Below are 21,025 nucleotides of genomic sequence, written 5' to 3'. Positions count from 1 at the left end.
CAGTCTCTGCCCCGGTGCTTCGGATCCGGGTCCACCACCGGTGCTGATGCGTCCGGTATGCGGCACGGGCAGCTGTGCGGTCTGATCCGATTCTACAAATGACAGTTCCGAAAGTGCCAGTAACGGGTTTGTCTGAAGGCAGAAGCGTACACACAGGTCTGCCCTATACATAATAGTACTATCGGACCGGAGAAGCGGCGACGACAACGCCTCAGAAAGCCTCTTTGACGCCTCTTTTTAGGATATCAGGGCTCCGGAAATCCCCAACAGCCAGAAGACCATTTTCGACTGATCGTGAGGGTACCAACGTTATACCAAGATGCAAATACCAAGATTCGAAGCCTGCTATAGGCCCCTGGACGAGGTTTAGACAGATTCTTGGGTTTCCATGTGTGCACCAAGGGCGGCACATGCATCTAACAAAGTGCGGCTTTGAAACGACAAGCAGATTAGCCGGGATTGACGATCCATGCGGCACCAAGGAGACATGTATCAGACACACCTCACTCGGCCTTTACACATGCTTCGGCTGAGGTCAATCCTGATAGGACGACAGGTATTCTAGTTGGGAACTGTGCCGACGAAAGGATGATGAAGTGTTTGCTTGACGGTTGAGCTCATCTTTCTCTCTCCCTTCCCTTCCCTTCCTTCCGCCGGCCGCGGTGTTGTTTGCTCACCTGTGGCTTTCGTACCGCCGCAACAACCGCAACCACTCACAGGGGAGCCTTCAAACCCGACACGAAGGACGGGAATGGATGGAACTGAAGGCTCGAAACGGACGGTTGTGGAAATCCGAACTGGAGATTCCCTTCTCCACATCAACCACGCCGATGCGCAAAGGCCATGCTCCTCCCCTGCAGCTGGGCCCGTTTGCGATGCCCCGTCTCATGTGATCAGCAAGGAACCGATTGTCGTTTTTTTTCCCAAACGAGCTCCACGCTCACAAATTTGGTGGATATGTTTGAAACTTCCTGTCGTGATCTTATGAACGGTCACGAGAAAGCATTACCAGAAAAAGGTGATGGGAAGACGTTCAAATAAGTTTACGATACTGATCACAAAGGACGGCCGGCCATGCCATTGTCAAGAACCAACACAATCAGCGGTCCGAACCCAAGACGAACGGCACAGAAACGGCAACCCGGCAGTTTCAAAGAAACCATAAAACACCCAACGTACGATTATTCCGGCAACCCTTTCTGTTTAGCGCAGGAATTTCCGTACCTTGATCACAAGAAAAGTGCCGGACCTCAAAGAACAGACGCGGCGCGCGAATTGCAATTGAAAAAAAAAAGAGTGAGAGCAGCCACCATCTCCACGCGGCAGCGGCCGAAAGCAACAGTCACACCATCCCGGCACGGGCGATTCTGTTTTATCTCTCTTAGGGTCCCATCTCGTCTCCATTGTCAGTTTTGGTTTGCTGTTCGCCAATCCCGCGATTTTCTCTCTCCTCTCCGCTCTTCATCGTATTTTCCTCACCTTCCGTTCCCTCGCTAAAGACTACTCTGGTCAATGAAGCACAAAGCCCGAGTCCTCTTCACTATTTGAGAAGCTTATGTTTCAAACCCGTTGAGATTGGATGTGTTCCTCCTTCGGTATCTATGCCTCGCGAAGCCACCCACCCCCCAAGCGAGGCTACTGTGTACAACGGTAGTAGGCAGGGTAGCGGAGAATACGGCCAGGCCAGTGCCCAGTACAGTACCTTGGTGAAAAGAGCTTGTCTCTTCGCAGACTTTTGGCCCGAAATTGACTGCAATTTCTGAAATGAGCAGACTAAACTCGTTTCTGGCTAGGGGGCTGACTCCATAACATTGTCAAGCGCGGCTATTGGCTGGAGCTTTGAACTCCACTTCTTTGCGATAATGTTAGCGTGCTTGTTTAGTCAGGCACCATGCTGCACAGGATCGCGACATGCATCGCTCTACAGTACGTAGCACCTGCTGAAGCTGGTGGGGGCCGACATCAAATCTCTTTCTTGGCTTCTCCCCTTTTTGGTGTTGGTTCCCTCTGGACCACCTCGCGATGGTGTCATCGTGTGGTTTCTAGCCTGGGAGCGCTGGAGTTTTTCCTCGGGCCAGCTCTTTTTCAGGCAATGTCTTCAGTGGGAGACATGCTACAACACCTGAATGACAACAGCGACAAGGACAAGTCAGATCAATTCGCTGCGCTAAACTCTGTCCTTTTTCGTCGCTTCAGACCGGAAATCATGCCAATCTTCCACTTTGCTTATTTCGTGGTTCTCATTCTTCCTTTCCATTGCCACGTTTTTTCTTGTTCCTTCATCGCCCGGCCCATTCGTCAATTTTCTCAATCTCATCATCCTCGCTCCCGCAAGTCGCAAGATTTGAGATTTCGGTTGTTCTTTTTCGGGTGTGGTTTCAGATCATGGCATGCCCATGGTATGTCGAACCCAGAACCAAGAGACCCCGAAGGATGGAAGCCGGGTTGTCATGGAATTTCAGCGATTTCATGGATCCTCATGGATCTACATATCTGTCACTTGTCGTTATTGAACATCCTTCCCCGGTTTTGGCCTTCGGGGTGACCGCTCATACGTACTCACAGCGAATGATTTCCGCTCTCAGTTTCTGTTAAAAGACTCGGTATCTTATCCCGCCATATCTCCCAACAGTTGAACCTCCACTTAAACCTCCCAAGGGATGTGCCACAATATCGCGGACAAGACGGAAGAGCGGGAGCGGGACAAACTGCACTGCATAGACATACAGTAGGTACATGTATGTAAGGTAGGTAGTGTCATCTCTACCATAACGTCCCGCCGTCAAACGGGAATAAAGAGGTGCCTTGTGCATGCTACTGGTGGATTATCCTGCATTCTGCATTCGTCACACCTCTTTGAAAGATTCCCCGCGTCGAGCGGAGCGTCTAACAGACAAACCAGACAGTGTTGCCGTCAGAGAGAGAAGATATTAAAGATGCAGAACCCGTCACCGTAACACAAGAGGCATCGAGCCGCTCGTCGTTCACTTTGGTACTTTTCAACGACAGGTTGGGGTCCAGTGGGCAACTATAAACGCTCCAAGCGAGTCCCCAGGTCGTTTACCGCCAACAACACCAAAGACAAAACTGATCTCTCATCTCATAATAGAAACGAAACATGTTCAAAAAAGAGAGAGCTGAGGTGTTGAAATGAAACAACACGGAAAGGCCGAGTCCGCATCTATTCATGATCACAACAGCTCCTGGCAAAACATGGCATCCCAACCCATCTTCCATCATCCTGAACATTCATTCCGGGCTCCCACATGCCACCAAGCGAATAAGCGAACCAAAGAAACAAGCAAAAGCCGCTAAACCCTGAAAAGGAGATATTCTAGAATCCGGTTTCGAAGAGTTCAAATACAAATGAAATGACACGCAAGAGATGATATATGACACACAACAACGGGCATCCGGGATCCCACACGCCCGCACCCACCTCGGGCCACGGACCATGGCAACCATGGTAACCACGGCTGTAATATTGGACAAAGACAAAAGGTCCAATAACCTCCATAAGGCACCGACGTTGATATAAGTGCCTCTTTTTTTCTTTTTTCTTTCTCGGGGGTTTTTATTCCGGGTTGGGTTCAATCTTCCAAGAACTTCCTAAAAAAGAGTTCGGCACGGCCGAGTGGCTAATTCAGCGATCGGTCGGTCTGTCAGTCGATCGGTTGCCCAGTTTTCTCAAAAAGACAAGAAAAGGAAAAGAAACAAAAGAAAGGTCGGGAAGTTGGGAAGCGACGAGACATGTAGCCTCCTCCAACCTCGCCTCACCACACCTCAATCTTCAGTCTTCTTCATTTGGTTTCATTCGGGAAAGAGGGAGGGAGTGAGGGGGGGTATGCTATTGGATCCCCAGATTACACTATCTTCGTGGGACATCACTCATCATTCAATCTCCGCACTACCATCTTCCCCAGTAAAAACGTGGCAAAAGTATACTATTCTGAGAACGGAAACAACAAGGAGACAAGGAGTTTCGAGATGGGTTGTGGGTTTGGGGGATATAGAATAGAACTGGGTGACGGTATCCTTGGGTAGAGGTATCTGGTTGACCTTGTCCTTGGTCTCCAGGTCCTGGGTTGAGATGTGTGAATTGATGATGGTGTTCACGTCGACTAACTGGATTACATGTCAGGACTACCTCTGAAGGCGCATGGGGCATTGATAGTAACGCCAGAGAAAGTGGTCCTCCTTCCGTTCCCGTTCATCGATGTCGCGGCTACTTCACTTTGAACGCTCTACACTAGAAACACAAGCCCCTAAGAAGGCTCGGATCCTCCAAGAGCATCAAAGCATTGTTGCACCACGCAAGAGCCTCCATCTACCGGCAAGAGACCGGGCCGAATAACGTTCCTTCGTTTGCAAGCATCCGGACATCCAGAGAAAGGAAAAAGAAAGGAAAAGCAGAACAAAAAAAAAAAAAAAAAAAAAAAAGAAGCCGAAAAGATCCGTAGGAAAGCAAAACCCCAAAACAAACCCAACAAACAAACAACCACCATCGGCACTGGGCTCGCAGCTGAAGAGATCGGTGTTACCGGCTACCAGCCAGCCGGTGTAACCGTTTAAGCTGGCGGACAGGCTAGCGAGCTAACAGCTGGTGGTTCACTAATCACTAAATCAATGCAGCCAAGCAGCTGTTTGGACTTCAGAACTGGGCAAGCTGAGCGTGCTGAGCTAAGTTGCTAACAGCTAGGTTGAGTGAGGAGGCGGTGTTGTGATTGGCCAGACACCCCTCAATCGTGTCAATCATGAACCGAGGTTCGATTGAACGACACCACGAGAAGTGACACCACGGCAGTGACACTGCAACACCACGAACCAGTATGTGCATACACTTGATATGTTCACTAATCAGGAATTCTTGTGTTTTGAGAGCCACAACATTCAAGTATAGCATACATCACGACATCACGACATTAGAACCTCTTGTAGCGTTTCATCTCCGAGGCCACCGATAGGACGAGATAAGACGGATCAGACAAGGAAGATACATGCTACAGATAGACGGGAAGACGGTACAGAGAAAATGGGCGGAGGAAAGATTGATGTGTATATGGACATTGGTGAGTTCGTCGAACCTGAATCGGGACTTATTATAACCCTCTTCTACCAGCCTGTCGTACCTGGTCTCAAACTAGGACCGTGGCTGTACATTTCATCGTCATCGTCATCGAACCAAACGACTAACACAGACTTGACTTCAGTGTCTCTATACAGCTACCTAGCCTTCCTAGATCTTCAACGAAACGGTGAACTTCTCAAGGCACACAATGTAGAGGTCGAGTGAGTCTCTCTCCTCTCTCACATCTCCAAGTCTCACAAGGAGGAGCATCCTGACTCTGGTGATTACTCAACTCAACTAACCACCTATCCTCTCTCACTCCAGATTCCATCCGGTCCTTTTGGGCGCCATCAATGTCGGCTCAGGTATGTTCCAAGTTCAAACTCACCCCCATCTCTTCCTATACTCACTTCGATGTTTATGTGATCAAACGGCTGACGAATCAACCCAAAGGCAACAAACCGCCCTGGACCCTCCCCGCCAAAGCCATCTACGGCGCTCACGATGCTCGGCGGTCCATCGCTCGGTTTCCGGGGGTGGTGATCCAGACGCCGAAGGATTTGATGGCTGTTTCAAAAACTATTGTCGTATGTGTCATTGGTCCCCTTACTCCTCCTCTCACTCACTTCCTACCTCACTTCCTCATCTCCTCATTTCCTCACCTGATCAGCTCTCACTCCCTGTCATGCCACGCCTCTCCCATCTATCCAGCCAGTATCTTCCTGGAAAGCATTGAACTGAACTGAACTGAACTGAACTGAAAACTAACACCGAGAAAAAACCAGCCCAACCGCGCCCTCCACTTCATCAAAGCCCATTACTCCCCCTCCACCTTCCTCACAGCCCTCCACTACCTAATGCACCTTTTCTGGTCTCCTCCCAACTTGAACCTGACGTTGCCCGAAAACGTCGCCAAGACGTTGCTCGAATGCCCCGCAGATTTCTCTATCCCTGCCCCCACCTCCTCTCAACGTGGACAAGAAGGAGAGAAGAAGGGCGGCGAGAAGAAAATGTTCACAAAACAACAGGTAGAAGAAATCATGAAGGGGACCGAGACCAAAGAGGTCAAGGATGCTCTGAAGAATGCGACACAGGAGGCGTTGGATAAGGGCGCGTTTGGGAATCCGTGGTTTTGGGTTACGGACGACAAAGGGAGGGGGGAGCCATTTTTTGGGAGTGATAGGTATGTTCTTTTTGTTCTTGTTTCTCGTTTCCTCCTTTACTTTTTTCTTTTTCTCTTTGTTGTCGTTGCTGTTTCAGGATCTCTCGATCACTCAGTCCTGATTATGTCTCTTCGTCGGAACCTGGGAGTCAGGGGTGTCATGTCTGCGTTGGTGGAATGGAGGGAGTTTGTGAGTGTGAATAGGCGGTGGGGTGTGGTGTGGTGTGGTGATGGTTGATCGTTGACTGACCGACTGACTGACGTTTGGCTGACAACTCGAAAAACAACACAGATTCCATTTCATCTACAAGTTTCTTGGTCTGCCCTTCCAGGACGTCACGCTTTTGCCTCCCGGTGGTAAGGCCAAGTTGTAATGGGCTTGGGGCAGGAACTGGGCTACCCGCTTGGGGATTATGAGATGACTGCCTCTTGTTTCAATTCATCGGGCGTCTTTCTAACCACGACATGGACATATTCTTCGTCAAGCTTCACAGCCTCAAAATATTTGACAAGAGATAGATGACATGTACCCATCAAACGCTCTTGGTTGGCTGTTTCAGATTGGGCGTTCAAAGCAGACAGTCTCTCCTCGTCATGTTGTCTCACCATGGAAAGATACTTCTGGATCTAACTCTGAGAAGAAGCCGGTCCTTTACTTATACCGACGAGAAACAAATCCGAGATAGTCGAATCAGCTTTCACAATACATATCTGGGTGTAGTTTGCGTTGTAAACGAATCCAAAAAGGTTGTGTTGGTGATCCATGCTAGCGGCTGGTAGTATGTCTCCACCAAAAAAATCATCGTGGAAAAAGATTAATCATTCGACGTGGGCCTGATTCGAACAGACGCTCCCGAAGGAACAAGATTTCTAGTCTTGCGCGTTAGACCACTCCGCCACCACGCCAGTTGATGATTGATTGATGGTTACCTGCTAAGGAAGTTGGGATTATGAGCCAGACTGGGTGGTGCACTGGTACAAACTGCCAAATGTTTTTACCATGCTCCTTTGGAGTCAAGACCACTGTGTGCCGTAGCAACCGTAGGACGTTTTGATAGTTGGGAGTCCCTAGGATCATGCAAAGTTGTGCTTCTCGTCGTATCGTCGAGGCGTTGAAGAAGTTCTGGTATTGGAAGTGGGTATCTCTATTTTGAGGTCGTGAAAAAAACATCGACAGTGTTGCATATTGGGCTCTTCCCAAGCTGTTTGGGCAAAGAAGACGCCATCCAAACAGCAATATAGGAAAGCGGCAAAGGACAGCTGGTGATCGATCGTGACACGCTCACGTCTTCCCCGCTTGCGCCATCCTCGCTCTCCTCGCTTCCTCCTCCCTGCGCATCTCACTCCTGGCCAAGAAATCCTGCCTCGCAGCAAACGAGTCCTTGGACTTGCCCGCCAGCTCGAGCTCGTCCTTGAGGCCCATCTTGTCGACCGCCACCGCCCAGTCCATCTTGCTCTTCTCGACCGTGTTGAGCTTCTTGGCCTTGTCCTTGCCCGTGGCTTCGCGAGCCTGCAGGCGGGAGGCCATGCTCAGGTTGAGATCGGAGCGATGCGCCGAGTTGGCGTCGGTAATGGGCTCGAAGACGGACCGGAAGGCTTTTCGGGGCATGCGCTTGGTGCTAGAGGATTCGTCCTCCGCGGCTGGTTCGCCTCCGTCGGCGGCTGCAGCGTCCATTCCATCTCCGAAAGAGGCGAGGTAGAGCTTTGCTTCGGCGGAGTCCCGGGCAACGAGCTTCTCTTCGGTGTGAACTTTGCCAGCGAAGTTGTAGGTTCGCTTGATCTTTATAAAGTCGGATTCGGGATCTTTCGATTTGCCTGGTTCTGGCTGTTGGGAGGATGATTTCGTGCCATCGCGGTTTGCTGCGTCGGCGCTTTCGTCTGGCTTCGTTGAACTCGTCTGTGGTATAACCGGCTCGCTGATCATTTGCGCCCAGAGGGCATCGATGTCGACTGTAACCGGTCCGCTCGCGGCGGCTGTTGAACGCTTCTCCTTTCTATCGTTGTCGTTAGTGGTCCGGATCTTAAGACACAAGGTTTGATGTGCAAACGTACTCAACAGCACGCTGGCTGCGCGTCTTGATAAGGCCGCCCTCGCCAGTCTCCTCCTCGCCGGCAACATCTTTTGCCTTTGCTTTCTTTTGTCGTTTCTCCCCCTTCTTTATTATTGCTTCATCTCCAGAATTGTCGTAACCGGCATCTTCCGCCTCGTCAACAACGGCGCGTTTCCTCTTCTCGGGTTTCGATTTCTCGGTATTGTCACCGACTTCTTCATCGCCGTCGTCGTCGGATACTGATGATTCCTCGGCGGCTTCAGCAGCTTCTGGCGCGAAGTCGGAGTCTTCCTCTGACGCGTAGTCCTCCGCGAGGAGTTCCAGGGTTGGCGGCATTTCGGTGTCTTCGTAATGTAACAGTCTGGTCTTTTTTCAAGCTTGTCGCGTCTGTCGCTCCAGGAAAGGTACCTATCCAAAGTATCGTAATTCGGAATACCAAAGTGGAAAAAATGATGACGGAAATAAAGAATCCATGTCATTGTCCGATCGACTGCAGCGTGACAGTGGAACACAAACGCTCTGTTGGCAACCAATAGGGCAGCTTGCCGTCATGTCAACCACCTTTCGGCTCAAGCTCCCCCGCAGCACGCCCACACCTTCCTTGGAGTCCCGCTGGAAACTCCCCGCAACCGGGAACGTCCAACGAGCTTAAAGTTATCCGATGACAACCTCGAGCCGGTCCGGTTAAATCTACTGTGTTCCCTTGGTTAAATCTACGGTGTACTTGAGCCCATAATACCCATCTATGACCAATGCCTTCCAATGACCGCGGAAGAAAGGGCGTAAAGAAAAAGGACCGCTGTATTTTCGTGAACGTCTTGCAGAAGGCTCGGGTGCTTGGGAGCGCATTCCCGTCAATAGTTTTGGGGATAGTTTGGGGACGAAGAAAACGAGGACACTCAACTGCCCCGATGAGCCCAGCCTTTGGTGATGTCCGACGGCGCAGGAGGAAGCCTCATGGCCCGTGCCACTTAGAGGTTTTGCTGCGACTTTTGGCGTAGGCACCGCAGATTTAACCAAAAGACACAGTAGATTTAACCGGCTCGCCTCGAACTCACGATTATCGTCAACCGCACTACTGGGACATCCTCGAAAAGGTCACTATAACGAAAATGGAACGCCATTGATGCCGTACTCCCCGATAGAACTGGTGATACCCAATAGAATATTTCTGGTTAAACGAAACCTCCCCGCCGGTTACACGTAGCCTAGGACGCATACGAAGCAAGGATGGATTACCTAGCTGCCTCGTGGCGCAATGTGAGCCGACGTTCCAGTCGGAGTCCGGAGTCGTGATGATGATCACTTGAATAGCTTAGGTTGGCATCCGTCGGTATCTCGAGACGAGTATATATAAGGGTAGAGAGAGCTCGTCAGCCCCGTGAATCCATAGTGTTGTTCTTCCAAAGACCTTTCGCTATTCTCTACAGCATGTGTCCGAAAGATAACATCACACTCAACATGTCATCATCATCTGCTCTGAGTCTCGAAGAAAAGGAACAATTCCTTACCCATGGCTGGGTCAAGTGAGTGCTATGCCAGAATACTAGCTGGTCAACCTCATTACTGACAATCCATCCCAGGATCCCGGCCGCCTTCACCCAACAGAGGGCACAGGAGATAATCGCCAATGTCTGGACGAGATTGGGCATGGATCCAAACGACAAGTCCACCTGGATCAAAGAACGTGTCAACATGCCCTCCCATGTCGACTTCGACGCTGCAGAGTTTGCTCCCCGCGCCTGGGCAGCCATCAGCGAGCTGTGCGGCGGTGAGGACAAGATTGCTGGCTGGTCCAAGAAGTGGAAGGATTCCCTTATCGTCAACCTTGGCACTCCTCAAGGAGAAGGAAAGCCAAAGCCTCCACAAAAGCTGGACAACTGGCACGTCGATGGTGACTTCTTCGTCCACTACCTTGACAGCCCGGAGCAGGGTCTGCTCGTCATCCCGCTCTTCACCGACATCATGCCCGAGGGCGGCGGTACCATGATCTGCCCGGAGGCCATTCCTATCCTCGCCAAGCACTTGTACGAGCATCCCGAGGGTGTCTCTCCACGCATGGCACCCCGCGGTGATGCCGAGTTCAAGCAGGAGCAGCACCTCAATTGGTTCAACAACGTGGCCAAGAGCTGCAGCCACTTTGTCGAGGCAACGGGCAAAGTTGGAGACGTGTACCTGCTTCATCCGCTGATGCTGCACTCGGCCTCGAGCAACGCAAAGAGGAACGTCCGCATCATCACCAACCCACCAGTAGCGCTCAAGCAGCCCTTCAACTTTGATAGGGAGGACGGTAACTATTCGCTCGTGGAACAGGTAACATTGCGGGCCCTTGGAAAGGACCGTCTGGACGGCTGGAAGATCACCAGGCCAAGAGAACAGATCGTACCGGAGAGAGTCAGGATCCAGGAGAGGATGAAGCAGGAGGAGTTGGCGAGGTTGGAGGCGTTGAAGAAGGCGGCTGAGTCAGGAGCATTACAGGGTTTACAGGTGGCGGCATGATGTTCGTTAAAACGTGTGTGTTGGTAAACGATGTGTAGTACGGCCGCTTATATCCATTCAAGTCGAATTGAAGAATGTTGGAGAAGAGAACACGATGGCCGGCAATTTATCTTCAATTTGTACACTGTAACATCCGGGGGTAGCGTCACAGCTCCCGCCTGTCTGGACCCTGGAATGCACGCCAAGAAGCAGTGGGGCTGTTTAGGCAACTTGATGATCTCAACGTCTGACCAGAAGACTCGTCCGAACACTTTTTTGCTCCTTACAACCAACCAACTCTTCCCGTCTCCTTACCGGCATAATGAGCGATAGCGACAGTGACGACTACCTGGTCGAACAACCACAACTTGCCCCAGATGACCCATTGCGCGCATATGTGCCGTTGTCGTTCGGCGCAGCAAGCAAAGAAACCAATATCGCGGCGCAAATAGAGAGGGCGAGGCGACAGGTAGAGACACCAGCAGCGCCAAAGAAAGCCGACCGCAAGAAGGATGACGATAGTGACAATGACAGCGACGATGATGATGATGACGACGACTCCGAAGACGAGAGCGACCGATTCCCCGTATCCCACGAACTTGTACTCAAAACACACGAGCGCGCCGTGACAAGCGTGTCCTTGGACCCGGCCGGCGGACGACTTCTTACCGGTTCCCTCGACGGGACAGTCAAGCTTCACGACTTTTCTGCCATGACACCAACAACACTACGGGCCTTTCGGAGCGTCGATCCGTGGGAGGGCAAGAAGTCATCAGCCACCACTGACTCGCACCCGATCCAACGCGCCGAGTTCTGCCCTACCTCGGGTGGCCACTTTCTATGCGTGACAGCACACCCCCAAGCTAAGATTATGTCGAGGGACGGCGATATCTTGACAGAATTTATCAAGGGCGACATGTATCTACGCGACATGCACAACACAAAGGGTCACGTTGGAGAGATCGCAACAGGCACATGGCACCCCAGCGACCCCAACCTTTGCGTCACCGCTGGCTCGGACAGTACACTACGAATTTGGGACGTCAACAACAAGAGAAGCCAGAAGGAGGTGATAGTCTTCAAGTCGAAAGCTGCGGGATCGGCTGGTCGGACAAGGATGACATCGGTGGCATGGGGAGCCTCTGCCCAGGGGAGCAATCCGGTCCTTGTGGCGGCCGCTCTGGATGGTTCGCTGGTCATGTACAGCGGCAACGGTCCCTTCATGCGACCATCAGCAGAGATTCGAGAAGCACATAAGCCAGACACATGGACAGGCGGCATTGATATCAGCGCGGATGGAAGAATGGTGGTTACAAGAGGAGGTGACGGCTTGATCAAACTGTGGGACACGCGCAAGTTCAAGGAGCCTCTCGTCAAGGTCGAGCACCCGTCAACATCGGATCGCTACCCTATGACCAACATCCGATACTCTCCCGACTCGCGATCGATCATTACCGGCTCCGCATCCGGCCACCTCCACATTCTCAACCCGGGCAACCTCAGACCCGAACTCGTTACGCCCATCACGCCCGGCGTTCCACTCATCGTCGTCAACTGGCACCCCAAACTCAACCAGATCATCACCGGTTCCGCCAACGCCGAGACCCGCATCCTCTTCAACCCCGAAAAGTCCTTGCGGGGTGCCGTCGAAGTCATGTCCCGCGCTCCCAAGAAGCGGCATATCGATGACGACCCCAACCTGACTATGGACTCGAGCCTCGGCCTCTCCGCCGACTCCATCATCACTCCCGGCGCCTCGGTACCGAAACCCAAGGGGGGGAAGCGCGGCGGCGCAGGCGGCCGCGGCGTCGGAGGAACTAGAGGTCCTCAGGTGCAGCAGATCACGCCCTTTATGCGCAGCCAGCCGGACGAGAAGCACATTTCGGAGAACATCCCGCTCAGCAAGATGTTGCACGAGGATCCCCGCGAGGCGCTTCTCAAGTATGCGGAGGTGGCCAACAAGGACCCCATGTTTACCAAGGCGTGGAAGGAGACGCAGCCGGTTACGCAGTATGCGGATGTTAGTGAAGGAGAGGAGGATGGGCCGGATAAGAAGAGGGTTAAGCGGTGATTTTACTTGACGTTAGTTATATATATGTAGATGATACCCTTTCAAAAGAGCCTGTATCGATATACCAGAGTGAGGGAGCCTAGATTAAGCAGAATAGCACGATCGTGGTTGTTAATGAGTTTTGATACTAACATGGCCAGTTAGGCCAACTCGGTGCCCATGCCTATCGTTGTTTGTGCGAGCCACAGAATACGTGCCATGTGGATACCGTAGGAATGTCCTCGGGGCTTGTTTACATCCATTCAGGGGCACGATCCGGTCCTGTTGCCGCTGTCTCCAAATGCCATTAGACAGGAAAACCTCTCTGTTTGCGGTGACTCGGCCAAGACAATGGGACTATGAGACTAGAACCTTCTGCATAAACGCTTAGGCTAGTTCTCTTGGGGGCCAATGGCAAATGCGAGGTCCATGCGCTCAATCTTGAGGCAGCGATTGGATTTCCTGATGTTTGCTTTGTCGCTAATTCCTGAACGGCTAGACTGCTGCACAAGTCAGGGATGGAGTCGAATGCGTGAAACCTGATTGAGTTGCAAAAAGCGGCCGAGCGCTGCCTTACGTAAGCTTTCCCAGCCAGATTTTGCACGTGGAGCCTCTGGCTGAACACGAGCATTAGCCACTTGGATCCACTTTGCCAGCTCTTGCCGGGCAGGCAGGCGAGCTGGCACTGGATGCTGCCACCCGACTCCCTGTCTGCTGTTTCTGCCTGTTGGCTCTGCGCGCGCTCCAGTCTCACGTCGCCCGCCCGCACCCGCTGAATGTGTCTGTCTGTCTCTCTGCCGACCTGACCGACCGTGACCTCTCTCCATCACCTACTTTCCAACCAAGCCAGTGGACGCGAAGGCTTGTGCATCAAAAAAATCACCACTTTCCCCTGCGACTCATTGAGGCCATCAGGAAACCGCCGACAAAAAACGGGACCACTCAATCCCCGGCGCATCCCACTCGTACCCGGCCACCACCCCCAACGCGCCGTCCGCGATTGCCATTCCGGCTTTTTTCCTTCCATCTTGTCCGACCTTCAGTCAGCAGAGGTCATTCTCACCCAAGGGAGGCCTGCCTCTATCTACACTCTACAGTGCACTCAACCACCACCAGTCTACCCTCATTTTCCCGCCCCGACTGTCCGCCTCTTTCCCCCACTGCCACTGCCCACTCTACTAGTACCAGGTTTTGGCTCTAGTCTTTTTGCAGTGCAACTGGAGGAATCTCTTAACAATTCCTGGTCGACGTTCGCAGAGTCCATCCCACCGACAATCGACGCAGCCACTCAATATTGGGATATTAGATTCCACTTTGGACGGCAACCACCCACCACTACCATCATAACCGTACAGCAAAAAGATTCTCGAATCCAGATAGTCTTTTAGAACAACGGGTTTTGAACTGGACCATCTCGCTTCACCACCCATCCTGTCCGACAACGACGGCTGAACTACAGGAGAGGTCGATTAACACCACCGCCCTCAACGTTCGGTGAAGCCACCCTTGCTCGTTGCACACACCTCAACGACGCGATCCGACGACTGTCCACCGCGCATCGTCTAATCCGTCGTCCGGACTTGTGCATACCGCTCAGACAAGCATTGCCGCATCTTTGCATTCTTGCCTATTCATTACCTAGTAATTGCAGTCCATCCCTAGGACGCGCCTTTCACTCGCTGCTCTTTTTTTTTTTTTTTTTTTCGCTTCACGACACGTCCTGGTCACGTCCACCAAGCCGTTTTCGCGACGCAACCCCACTGCGACTATCGTCGTCCATGGATTATGCGCCGACGGTGACATCTGCCGCCAGCCATTGAATTCAATTTTCTCGACGGTCTCGATAGCCCCGTCAACATCTCCTCTTTCCCGCTTCCACCATGGCCAGTGTCCAAATGCCTGCTGCCGTTGCGCAGCACCCGCAAATGGTGATGGCTGCCAACATGAGCGGCCAACAACTTCAAGAAGTCTATGCGGTATGTTTTCCTCTCAGTCGCATCATGACATTCCAATGCGATCTTGTGATGACCTCAAGCTAACTTCCAACAGCGCTACCAGCAGCTAAAGAAGCAGGGCGTCCCTCAAAACGATCCCGAGTTTATGAAGCTTCATAACATCATCCTGGCCGTATCCCGCAGACAGCAGCAACAGCAGCAACAACAGCAGATGCAACGGCAGCAGCAGCAACAACAACAACAACAACAACAACAACAGATGGCAAGCGGTGCTGTTAACGGAGGGCAGCCTGGCCGTGGCCCCGGACCCCAACAGACGGACGGTGTCTCTGGAGGTCAGGTTCCTAAGACGCCTGCCGCTAAGCCTGTAGGTATGCCAACCGGCCAGCCGCAAGGAAGTGTTCCCTATACCAAGGCTCAGATTCAGCTCCTCAAGGATCAGATAAAGGCTTTCCAGGCGCTAAGTCGGAATCAGGGTGTACCGGCTGCCCTCCAAAAGCAACTTTACGAATTCAGAGCTCGGCGTAACTCCGCCCAGGTTGCGCAAACGGCTTCCAACGCGTCCGCTTCTCAGACTAACTCGAGTACACCAACCCAAGAGGCCCCTAAGACCGGCGGTCCCAATGGTCAGGAGGAGGATGATTCAACACCAAAGGCGCGCGAGCTCAAGACGGTCAAGTTGCCACTAGAAGCTGGCCTGGTTAAGAACAGCATCAACTATCTCGAGCATGGGCGCCGGAAGAATCGCCTCATCATCCCTGGCATTTTCCCTACGGGTGTCGATTTCGAGCAGCTGAGGGCGGACCGTGAGAAGATCGTGTTCAATCGCATGAGCGCTCGTTATGCCGAGCTCAAGAGCCTCCCGGGTAACCTTGCGCATTGGGACACGAGCAAAGATGAGGTCGTCGCCGATGACACGGCTAAGCGCAAGGCCATTATCGAAATGAAGAAGTTGGCATTGTACTCCAAGCAGCGAGCACTGAGGGATAGGGTCGGGAAACAGATGCTCCACTACGACAACCTTGCGATGACGACAAACAGGACAATGTACCGCCGCATGAAGAAGCAGAGTGTTAGAGAGGCTCGTGTTACCGAGAAGCTTGAGAAGCAGCAGCGTGACGCGCGCGAGAACAGGGAACGCAAGAAGCACGTCGAGTTTCTGCAAGCGGTCCAAAACCACAAGGTGGAGATACAAAATGTCGCCTCGATCCAGCGTAACAAGCTGCAAAAGATGGGTCGTCTCATGTATGCGCACCACTTCAACATCGAAAAGGAGGAGCAGAAGAGGGTGGAAAGGACAGCCAAGCAGCGTCTGCAGGCCCTCAAGGCCAACGACGAAGAAGCTTACCTCAAGCTGCTCGACCAGGCCAAGGATACCCGTATTACTCACCTTCTCCGCCAGACCGACGGGTTCCTTCACCAGCTCGCCTCGTCAGTTCGTGCGCAGCAGCGCGAGGCCGCCGAGCGTTATGGCGACGACGTGCAGGGCATCCCAGAAGAGGAAAGCGATGTTGACGAGGACGAGGAAAGTAACCGGAAGATCGACTACTATGCCGTTGCGCACAGAATCAAGGAAGAGGTCACGGAACAGGCCAGCATTCTGGTCGGTGGCCAGCTCAAGGAATACCAAATCAAGGGTCTGCAATGGATGTTGTCGCTCTACAACAACAACCTCAACGGTATCCTGGCCGACGAAATGGGTCTCGGAAAAACCATTCAGACAATCAGTTTGGTCACGTACCTCATCGAGAGGAAGCAGCAGAATGGACCATACCTCGTTATTGTTCCGCTCAGTACGCTCACCAACTGGAACCTCGAATTCGATAAGTGGGCGCCATCCGTCTCCAAGATCGTCTACAAGGGTCCTCCCAACACCCGCAAACTGCACCAGGACAGAATCCGTCGTGGTGATTTCCAGGTCTTGCTTACGACATACGAGTACATCATAAAGGATCGTCCGCTGCTGAGCAAGATCAAATGGTTCCACATGATCATTGATGAAGGACATCGTATGAAGAACGCTAACTCCAAGCTGAGCGCTACCATTCAACAGTTCTACAGCACCCGATTCCGCTTGATCCTCACGGGTACTCCCTTGCAAAACAACCTTGCCGAACTGTGGTCCATGCTCAACTTCGTTTTGCCGAACATCTTCAAATCAGCTAAGACTTTTGATGAATGGTTCAACACTCCTTTCGCCAACACGGGTGGGCAAGACAAGATGGAACTCACAGAAGAAGAGCAGATTCTCGTCATTCGTCGTCTACACAAGGTGCTGCGGCCCTTCTTGCTGCGTCGTCTCAAAAAGGATGTCGAAAAGGATTTGCCGGACAAGACGGAAAAAGTCATCAAGTGCAAGTTCTCGGCCCTGCAGCAACGTCTGTACAAGCAGATGGTCACCCACCAAAAGATTCTTGTCAGCGACGGCAAGGGAGGCAAGACTGGTGCTCGTGGTTTGAGCAACATGATCATGCAGCTCCGCAAGCTCTGCAACCATCCGTTTGTGTTTGACGAAGTCGAGAACCAAATGAACCCCACCAACACCAGCAACGACTTGTTGTGGCGAACGGCCGGTAAGTTTGAGCTTTTGGACCGTGTGCTGCCCAAGTATAAGGCAACGGGCCATCGTGTCCTGATGTTCTTCCAAATGACCGCTATTATGGATATTATGGAGGATTTCCTCAGGTTCCGCGGCATTCAGTACCTCCGGCTTGATGGTACGACCAAATCCGAGGACCGTTCCGAACTCTTGAGGCTTTTCAACGCCCCTGACTCGCCTTACTTCATGTTCCTCCTGTCCACTCGTGCTGGTGGTTTGGGTCTCAACTTGCAGACCGCCGATACCGTCATCATTTACGACTCGGATTGGAACCCCCATCAGGATTTGCAGGCTCAGGATCGTGCCCATCGTATCGGTCAGAAGAACGAAGTGCGTATCTTGCGTCTTATCAGTTCGGCCTCGGTGGAAGAAAAGATCTTGGAGCGTGCAAGATTCAAGCTTGACATGGACGGAAAGGTCATTCAGGCCGGTCGCTTCGACAACAAGTCATCCGAAACCGATCGTGATGCCATGCTCAGGACTTTGCTTGAAACGGCAGACATGGCGGAGGTTGGCGAGCAGGAAGAGATGGATGACGAGGAACTCAACATGATTCTGGCCCGTAACGAAGACGAATTGGTCACATTCCAGCAGCTTGACGATGAAAGAGCTCGCGATCCGCTCTACGGTACGTTGCCGGGTTGCAAGGGTATTCCTCGCCTTATGGCTGAGAAGGAACTACCCGATATCTACCTTCAAGACGGCAACCCGATTGAGGAAGAAGAAGCGGTTTCTCTCGGTCGTGGAGCTCGTGAGCGCACAAAGGTCAAATACGACGACGGTCTCACAGAAGAGCAGTGGCTCATGGCGGTGGACGACGACGACGATTCGCCGGAGGCCGCTGCTGCCCGTAAGGCAGCTCGCAAGGAGCGCCGTGAGCAAAACAGGCTCAAGAAGATGGCGATCATCAACAGTGCTGGAGGTTCCGTCGGCGATATATCACCATCGGTTAGTCGCGCTAGCACTGAGGAAGCGGAACCTATCCCGACACCTAAGAAGCGTGGCCGCAAGCCTGGTAGCAAGAATCTCGAAAAGCGCCCAAGAGAGGACGGTGATGATGAACCTCCTGCCGCCAAGAAGCGTCGCGGACCCGGTGGTCGGCCCAAGGCTGTATCAAACGGGGATGGCCGCATCTCCGGAGAGATGCGCACTAAGCTGCAGCAGAGCATGAGGCGGATCTACGATGGACTGATGAATCTCGAAGTGGAGGATGATGCGCCCGAGGAGAACCTAGACGGCGATAAGGACGAAGACGAAGGCCCGCCTACCAGGCTGATCATCGGTCCTTTCGTCAAGCTGCCACCTAAGCGTGAATGGCCGGATTACTACCTCATGATCACGAACCCGATCTGCATGAAGGACATCGAGAAAAAGATGAAGAAGGAGGATTACCACTCGCTTTCGGATATGCGGAAAGACCTGGAGCTGCTGGTGACCAACTGCAGGACGTTCAACGACGACACATCTATGATTTTCATGGATGCAAACAGGATAGAGGTATGTTGTTCCCGCCGCCTATCACTTACATAACAGTTTACTAACGTACCATGTCTCAGGCCCACTTCAAGGCTCATTTCGAAAGAGAGCTGAACGAGCACCCCGAACTCCGCACCCTCGAGGATCCCTCCTCGTCGTCCTTCTCCGTAGGAGGACTCTCAACAAAGGACGGCTCAGTCGCCCCCTCCACCGTTACCAACTCTACCGAGACACCTCAGCCATCGTCGGCACCTGCCGTGCCAGCGCCAGCACCGACCCAACCGACCAGGATCAAGCTCGTGTCTAGCTCAACGTCTTACAATAACGCTGCTGCTTCCTCGTCTAGCGGAACGGCATCGACATCAGTGGTAAACAGCATGAGCGTCAGCCAGGTGATGAACGGCACGAGCGGGGCGGGCAGCGAAGCCGGTGATGAGGATTAGCGGGCTCGTCAACGTGTGAGGCGGTCCCAAAGAAGGGACAGCAGTAGTGTTCTTTCTGATCATGGTGAGGAAGGGGATGGTTTATCGAAAGAAGATTAGATGGCTGTTCCCGATGAATCGTGAAGAAGGGAGGAGGAGGTGATGTGGTCGATGGATGGATCAGATAAAGTAGACTACCAGTGTTGGTAGTCTTTGTATACATACATAACCTTACGATACGAAACAACCCCTCGGACGTACGTACATATGGCATGGCATGGCATGGACTTTCGATTAGTCAAAGAGGAAGAAGGAAAAGAATAAACACTAAGCAAAGAAGAGAAGCAGAGAAGCAAAGAAACGGAGATGAAGGATGAAGAAATGGCAGTGACGAAGTTTGGTTTTCAGGTGGCTTTTCTGCTTTCTGGTCAAGGGAATGGCAGGGATGGTTATGGATTTAGGTATCGTGCGTGGCATTGACATAGGATACTTACTTACCTAGTTATCAAGACTTTGTGTTATGCTTATATGGTTTTTGATGACCCGCTGGTTCGTGTTGGCTTGGGTGTGTTATGGTAGATGGCTCGGTGGTAGTTACGTAGTTGTGTGGTTGACCAGTATCGTGTAGCTAATGACTGCTGACAGGTAGTGTTTATGAAACCAAATTGTACAGCAACACCACAAACTTTCCGTTCATCTTCTTTCGTCCATCTTCTTGACTTTTGCGTGACTTGTCTGTGACAAATTGGCGAGTCTATTTGTATGGTTTTCAACTGCTGGTTGGCTGATTTAGAGAATAGAAACCACGTTGATGTGTTGATCACCCATGTTCTGACTGATATTGCTGCCTGGACTCATATGATCGATCCTTCACACGATGGATGATGGATGGGTGGCCACCTCAACTTATCTCTCAGCTTGTGGAAAGATGGGTTTGCTCACACTCGAGTCAGGGATTCGCAGCCCCCTCCGGCCCGCTACAGTTATTTTCGTGGATCTTCTATCAAGAGATCAGACTTCTGTCCCTAGTTTGCGCTTTCCCTAGATGCTGCGTATCTCCATCCCTCCGAAGGTCTTTGCTAACGAGAGTATAGGATGCGTGTCTGGGTGTAAGCGTATATGTACTATCACCGTTTTCTGCGGTTATAAAAGAGGTTTGATGGGAACATTGACGGATCATAAACAATGAAAACAGGATTGATCAACCATGATTATTGTGACGGACTTCATGACATGTTTAATCATCATCTCTCACTCAACCTTCAACTAGCTAACTAACTACTACTTGCTACATACAGTATTTTTGCTCAACACCAATCAATCGCATCCATTATTACCTACGAATCCATCGAAAAGCCATCAATCAACGGAGTAGAAGCAGAAGAGAACTGAAATCCTCGACGCAACTTGGCAATGCCAAAAATCATGGTCAAGAAAACAAAGTTAAGAAAAGTGCAAAAAGAAATGCCTACTACAGGAATCGAACCTGTGATCTTTGCATGTCGAGACAATATCCACTTTTTCTTAGTGAAGAAGCGGACAAGGTTATACAAGTGCAACGCATTAGCCACTATGCTAAGCAGGCCAACACCTTGCGTGGTGGTTAGTTGTTGGTTAACCTTGTCTGGCTCTTTACCTATATACCGACAAAACCCTAGGTCATCCCGACTACCAACCATCATAAGCAACACCTTGAAACAAATGCCAACATCGCAACCTTGATCCGACAACAAACAATCAAACATCACAACTTTAAACGGACGA

The 21,025-nt window shown here is 51.8% G+C and overlaps 5 protein-coding genes and 2 non-coding genes across 7 annotated transcripts; 4 read left to right on the top strand and 3 right to left on the bottom strand.

Annotated features, from left to right (window-relative positions):
• The first annotated feature begins 4,809 nt into the window (after positions 1 to 4,809).
• SMAC4_05327 (uncharacterized protein) lies at positions 4,810 to 6,964 on the top strand. The gene is made up of 6 exons (XM_003346384.2): positions 4,810 to 5,069; positions 5,211 to 5,289; positions 5,393 to 5,433; positions 5,522 to 5,655; positions 5,854 to 6,251; positions 6,523 to 6,964. Exons 1-6 carry the CDS (start codon positions 5,033 to 5,035, stop codon positions 6,602 to 6,604), a joined length of 771 nt encoding a protein of 256 aa, XP_003346432.1. The 5' UTR covers positions 4,810 to 5,032; the 3' UTR covers positions 6,605 to 6,964.
• Positions 6,965 to 7,054: 90 nt separating this feature from the next.
• Positions 7,055 to 7,136, bottom strand: SMAC4_13642. The gene has a single exon. It is a non-coding gene; the product is annotated as a tRNA-Ser (tRNA).
• Positions 7,137 to 7,274: 138 nt separating this feature from the next.
• Positions 7,275 to 8,721, bottom strand: SMAC4_05326 (uncharacterized protein). Its single transcript, XM_003346383.2, has 2 exons — positions 8,283 to 8,721; positions 7,275 to 8,224 (listed from the first exon to the last, which is right to left on the bottom strand). Exons 1-2 carry the CDS (start codon positions 8,615 to 8,617, stop codon positions 7,513 to 7,515), a joined length of 1,047 nt encoding a protein of 348 aa, XP_003346431.1. The 5' UTR covers positions 8,618 to 8,721; the 3' UTR covers positions 7,275 to 7,512.
• Positions 8,722 to 9,459: 738 nt separating this feature from the next.
• Positions 9,460 to 10,964, top strand: SMAC4_05325 (uncharacterized protein). Its single transcript, XM_066090267.1, has 2 exons — positions 9,460 to 9,807; positions 9,865 to 10,964. Exons 1-2 carry the CDS (start codon positions 9,713 to 9,715, stop codon positions 10,778 to 10,780), a joined length of 1,011 nt encoding a protein of 336 aa, XP_065946845.1. The 5' UTR covers positions 9,460 to 9,712; the 3' UTR covers positions 10,781 to 10,964.
• A 52-nt stretch (positions 10,965 to 11,016) lies between these two features.
• Positions 11,017 to 13,153, top strand: SMAC4_05324 (uncharacterized protein). Its single transcript, XM_003346381.2, has one exon. It carries the CDS (start codon positions 11,082 to 11,084, stop codon positions 12,828 to 12,830), a length of 1,749 nt encoding a protein of 582 aa, XP_003346429.1. The 5' UTR covers positions 11,017 to 11,081; the 3' UTR covers positions 12,831 to 13,153.
• Positions 13,154 to 14,513: 1,360 nt separating this feature from the next.
• On the top strand, positions 14,514 to 20,159 carry SMAC4_05323 (uncharacterized protein). The gene is made up of 3 exons (XM_003346380.2): positions 14,514 to 14,785; positions 14,859 to 18,860; positions 18,920 to 20,159. The coding sequence occupies exons 1-3, from the start codon at positions 14,690 to 14,692 to the stop codon at positions 19,280 to 19,282; spliced, it is 4,461 nt and encodes a 1,486-aa protein (XP_003346428.1). The 5' UTR covers positions 14,514 to 14,689; the 3' UTR covers positions 19,283 to 20,159.
• A 567-nt stretch (positions 20,160 to 20,726) lies between these two features.
• SMAC4_13641 lies at positions 20,727 to 20,846 on the bottom strand. The gene is made up of 2 exons: positions 20,810 to 20,846; positions 20,727 to 20,762 (listed from the first exon to the last, which is right to left on the bottom strand). It is a non-coding gene; the product is annotated as a tRNA-Thr (tRNA).
• Positions 20,847 to 21,025: the final 179 nt, after the last annotated feature.

This window comes from Sordaria macrospora, chromosome 4 (genome assembly GCF_033870435.1).
Source record: "Sordaria macrospora chromosome 4, complete sequence".
Classification (NCBI taxonomy): Eukaryota; Fungi; Ascomycota; class Sordariomycetes; order Sordariales; family Sordariaceae; genus Sordaria; species Sordaria macrospora.
Note: the sequence above shows the minus strand (reverse complement) of the source record. Positions and strands in the feature narration are given on the sequence as shown.